Here is a 5,030-nt window from a genome sequence, read left to right as displayed (position 1 = left end):
AGAAGAAGAACAAAACTTTGACGTACTTATAGAGGCTTTTTCTGCTTTGCTGGGCAAGGGAAAAAATCAATTGCTGACGTCGTTGCTTGCGTCACGATAGGCATCCAAGTTTGACCCGTATCTATGCCCTTCTTAAAAACGTTGAAAGTTGGATCCATCTTTCTGTTCTTATATAGCTCATACATATATATATATGCATTTCATAATTATATATTTATAGTTTTTTACAATAAGATTTGTCTATTTTTCATATTTTGTCTTATTTGTTCTTGTAGTTATATGATGAGTTATTTGATTCTTATTTTTAACTATTGTTTCTAATTAAATTATATAGGTGTATTGTTGTTCTTTGGATTATTCTGTTTGTCCTATCTCTTATTTGTTTTAGGTCTCTCTCTCTCGCTTTCATCTTGAAGGTAGATAAGAGTGCAATCTGAAATGTCAATGCTAAAAACACTCATACAATTGAATCTAAAAGCACAGACTAATTAATAACCCAAAGACTTTTCTCGAAAAGACAAATTTATTAAAGATAGATATTTAGAGGGCAAAAGTGGCACGTCATATCTTATATAAGAAATTCAGTGTAAATATTTGGTGTGTTGTATAAGCTTTAAGCTGCTGCAATTGATAAAAAACTCCAAGTAATATTTGTTAAAATGATTATTCTTACATTTGGGAGAGGTAAAGAATTATTGGATGCCAAATCAATTTATAGAATTTATAAAGGAATTCATCATGTCCAACTTTTTTCTTTGTAAGACAAACATGCCCCATTGTAAATGATGACCCCTACTCTTTTTTCTTTGGTGATTAGTAGTTGTTTGTGTTAGTCTTATTGTGGAAAGGTTTTGAGCTTGTTGAGCACATTAAGCTAGAATATTTGGGCAAGTTTAAGATGCAAGATAGTTTATAGTTGCAAATCAAGGTCATGTAATCGATAGTAGACCTTTCAAGTGTTGAGTCATGACTAATACTTAGTTGAAATCTAATCCCAAATTAAGGAGGAGAACTTGGGAAAACATATAGAATTGGATTATATGTTGAGGAGAATCAAGGAAAATAAGAATGAATTTTGATTTGAACTTATCAACATTACATAACAGTCAAGTTTGACATCAAACTCAACGTTGGAGCTCAAGAAAAGCGAAATTTTTGCCTACATTTTGAGGCTTCAAGCCCAAGAATGTCCTATTTTTTTATCCAATTAGTGGGACTCCCAAATTTATCAAACTAAAGGAAAGTAATCAAATGTGCAGCCCCTCTACAAACTACAAGCAAGTGATGAAGATCTTAACCTTGATGAAAGAAAATTATGTTCCATTTTATACCATATTCTAACCTATTTCATGCACCTCCAAACTCATTCAAACATTCCATTTTCGTTCTACATCATACGGATTTTTATTTTTTTCCTTTATGTTGCATGCAATTATACATGTATATAAGGTATTTTAAATAGTTTTGAGATTAAATTATGATTCAAATGAAACATTGATTGCCTTTATTAATAAGCATTATTATTTCAAGTCTTGGAAAACAAAAATTGTAGCATGCTTTAAAAAAGAGAAGAATGCACTCTAGATACAAACCTCTTGTCACCTTATTCACTGAAATGCAACTTGTGTTCACTACTATAGTTTCTAGTTGTGGGTCTGTGTGTGGCAATGTGAAAAAAGTGGAGTTTTAAAATGTCTAAAAGTGTTTCAAAATCCACTCTAACTTTTTTCCACCTACTCTGATACCAAAGCAAAAAGGTTAGACCAACCCTTATCGGGTACCCAATATTGAATCGGATATCTGAAACTTGTGACTGCAAATTTAAAAAACAAAACCTAAATCTAATCATTTTCAATTGTTTTTTCTCCCTATTTCAGATATCTGATAGCAAATTGTGTTACACAGACTGAAAATAAGAAAAAAATAAACCATATTAATGTTTTGCAGCCAAATTTTTTATAAATTCTCAAGATTTCTTGTGAAACTTTGAAATCTACCCCATTTTGAATCTTAACCTTTATGATTGTTGTACCCTATGACTCAGATTGCAGCTAACAGGTGAAATTTCTTTATAAAGAAGCAAAACTTGAAAACAAATCATTTGAGACATGCAGTTGTTTGGCATATAGACATGAAAGAGAGCAAGAATTTTATTCTCTTTGTGTTTGCTTTTATTCTGATGATGTATCACAGAATGTGATGATAAATTTAGACACAATCACATCCAGAGATATTGTGAAAAACTGACTTTGAAGATTAATCTCATCTGATTTTATAAGAGGCCTACTTGATTCGTGAAGTCTATAAAGAAACACACAAATAGAGAGTAGACTGTATTTTTCAACCAAGTTTATACAATGTCAATTTTAAACCAAATTACGTAATGAACTTGTAATGACACATTATATAAATTTATTATGATGTAGTCCTTATAATCTTTAGCACATATAAAAAATCTAATGGAGGACACATCTCAATACATTAGAAATGTAAACTTTAGTGAAACAAAGTCTAACTAAGCTTCTGAAACAGAACGCTTTGTAACTCGCATTATGAATTGTAGCACTCTTTCTTGTTCTGGAAGTGCTTTCTTGATACTCTCCCTTTCCATACATTTCTTCGCCCAGCCTAAAATACTTGCAAATTTATCCTCAGACATAATCTTAAAATTTCCAATTGCTTCGTATGTAGAAAAGAAACTTATTGCTGGAGCAAATGCAATATCTACCATTCCAAAGGTCATCCCTCCAAAATAATCTTTCCCTTTAAGAACTTCTTCTAGTATTTCTAAACTCTCTAGAACTTGTCGCTTTCCTCCTTCTTGTTCTTCTCCCTTAGCTAGCATTAACAGCTTCCCTGGAACAATAAACTGAAGAGAACAACAATATTATACCACCTTCCCTTGAAAATTTCTAATAATCAATCTAAATTTTTTATTAAATAACAAAGATGTTCTGGATCACATACCTTCTTTTCAATAAAATCTACCCAGAATCTAGCCATGGCTCGGTCATATGGATCAGATGGTAAGAAAGTTGAACCATTACTCCACACCTCGTCAATATATTGCAGTATAATGGCAGACTCGATCAGAGGTCTGCCATTGTGAATAAGAACAGGTACCTTTTTATAGACGGGATTCATTTCCAACAGCAGGGGGCTCTTTTTAGACAAGAGATCTTCTTCAACAAACTCATATTTGATGCCCTTTTCTTCAAGAGCAATCATCACTCTCATAGCAAAATGGCTGGCCCAGAAGCCAATAAGCTTAACCTCATCTTCACCTGCCATTTCTAGTTCAGCTATTTCTTCTTCAATCTTGATTGCAGTTTTCTTTGTAGTAGAACACCAAATATTTCCTGTACTTATAGCAGCTTTTCCTGCTCTGCTGGGTAAGGGGAAAAAATTTTATTGCTTACGTTGTTGCTTGTCCAAGCTTGACGGGTATCTATGCCGTTCTTAGAAACGCTAGTGTTGGATCCATATTTCTGTCTTTGTACAGCGCATATATATATATATTTGTTTATTTTTGTATTTTCTTTTTATTTGTTCTTATAGTTATATGATTGATTATTTGAATTCTATTTTTAACTTCTTTTTAAAAAATAAATTATTTAGGTGTATTGTTATTCTTTGGATTGTTCTATTTGTTCCATCTCTTCGTTTCATCTCTCTCTCTCTCCATTTTTTCCTTTTGCTGTCCATCATCTTGAAGGTAGATCACTTAGTGCGATCTGAAATGTCGGTGCTAAAAACACTCATACAGTCAGATATAGAAGTACACACTGATTAATAACATAGAGACTTTTTTGAAAAGATACATTTATTAAAGTTAGATAATTGGAGGGAAAAAGTGCCATGGATCTTATATAAGAAATTTAGTGCCAGTTTTTGGTGTGCTCTATAAGCTTTAAGTTGTTGCAACTGATCAAGAACTCCAAGTAATATTTGTTAAAAAGATTATTCTTACATTTACGAGAAGTAAACAATCATTGGATGGCAAGTCAAGTTATAGAATTTATAAGTAAATTCATTAGTCCAACTTGTTTCTTTGTAAGACAAACACACCCCATTGCAAATGATGACCCCTACTCTTTTTTCTTTGGCAATTAATAGTTGTTTGTGTTAGTTTTAATGTGGATAGGTTCTAAGGATATTGAGCTCATTAAGCTAGAATATTTGGGCAAGTTTAAGATACAAGATAGTTTATAGTTGTAAATTAAGGTCGTGTAATGGATAGTAGGTTTCAAGTGTTGAGTCATAATCAATACTTAGTTGAAATTTGATCACAAATTAAGGAGGAGAATTTGGGAAAGCATACAATTGGATTATATGTTGAGGAGAATCAAGGAAAATAAGATTGGATTCTGATTTGAACTTATGAACATTACATTATAGCCAAGTTTGACATCAAACTCAATGTTGGAGCCCAAGAAAGGCGGGATTTCCACCTCCTTTTTGGGGCTTCAAGCCCAAGAATGTCCTAATTTTCATCCAATTAGTGGGACTCCCAAATTTATCAAACTCAAGAAAGTAATCAAGTGTCTAGCCCCTCTAAAAATTGCAAGCAAGTGATGACGATTTTAACCTTGATGAAAGAAAATTATGTTCTTATACCATATTAACCTATTTCATGCACCTCCAAACTCATTCAAATATTTCATTTTTCATTCTATATCATAACCTTTTTTTTCCTTTATGTTGCATACAGTTATAAATGTACATGAGGTATTTTAAATAGATTTGAGGTTAAATTGTGATTCGCAAAAAGAGGGGTAAAAATTTATTAAGACAGAAAGGAATACAACAAGGAGAGCTCAACAAGGAGCTCGATCCTGAGCAACAAGATCATCAAATTCTTGCACCATCTCAAAGGATAGTTGCCCCCTATCCCTAACATTCCAACCCGGATCATGACTAGAAGCCCGTTTGGCTAAACAATCAGCAGGTCTATTCCATTCTCGCAGAATATACTTGAACCTAATGAACTAAAAAGAGGAAGAGAAGAAAAGAATCTGCTTAACAACAGT

General features: G+C 32.5%; 1 protein-coding gene across 1 annotated transcript; it reads right to left on the bottom strand.

Annotated features, from left to right (window-relative positions):
• Positions 1-2,515: 2,515 nt before the first annotated feature.
• LOC149559768 (glutathione S-transferase U21-like) lies at positions 2,516-3,322 on the bottom strand. The gene is made up of 2 exons (XM_089824286.1): positions 2,968-3,322; positions 2,516-2,869 (listed from the first exon to the last, which is right to left on the bottom strand). The coding sequence occupies exons 1-2, from the start codon at positions 3,289-3,291 to the stop codon at positions 2,516-2,518; spliced, it is 678 nt and encodes a 225-aa protein (XP_089680412.1). The 5' UTR covers positions 3,292-3,322.
• Between the last annotated feature and the right edge of the window lie 1,708 nt (positions 3,323-5,030).

Source organism: Cupressus sempervirens, chromosome 4, assembly GCF_028749045.1.
Source record: "Cupressus sempervirens isolate cs-2001-9-10 chromosome 4, ASM2874904v1, whole genome shotgun sequence".
Taxonomy (NCBI): domain Eukaryota; kingdom Viridiplantae; phylum Streptophyta; class Pinopsida; order Cupressales; family Cupressaceae; genus Cupressus; species Cupressus sempervirens.
This window is presented reverse-complemented; position numbering and strand designations above follow the sequence as displayed.

Coding starts and splice junctions, on each gene's coding strand:
- LOC149559768 (XM_089824286.1), bottom strand. CDS start 3,291: ATGGCAGGTGAAGATGAGGTTAAGCTTATTGGCTTCTGGGCCAGCCAT. Junction 2,870..2,967: donor TAGATTTTATTGAAAAGAAG/GTATGTGATCCA, acceptor TGTTCTCTTCAG/TTTATTGTTCCAGGGAAGCT.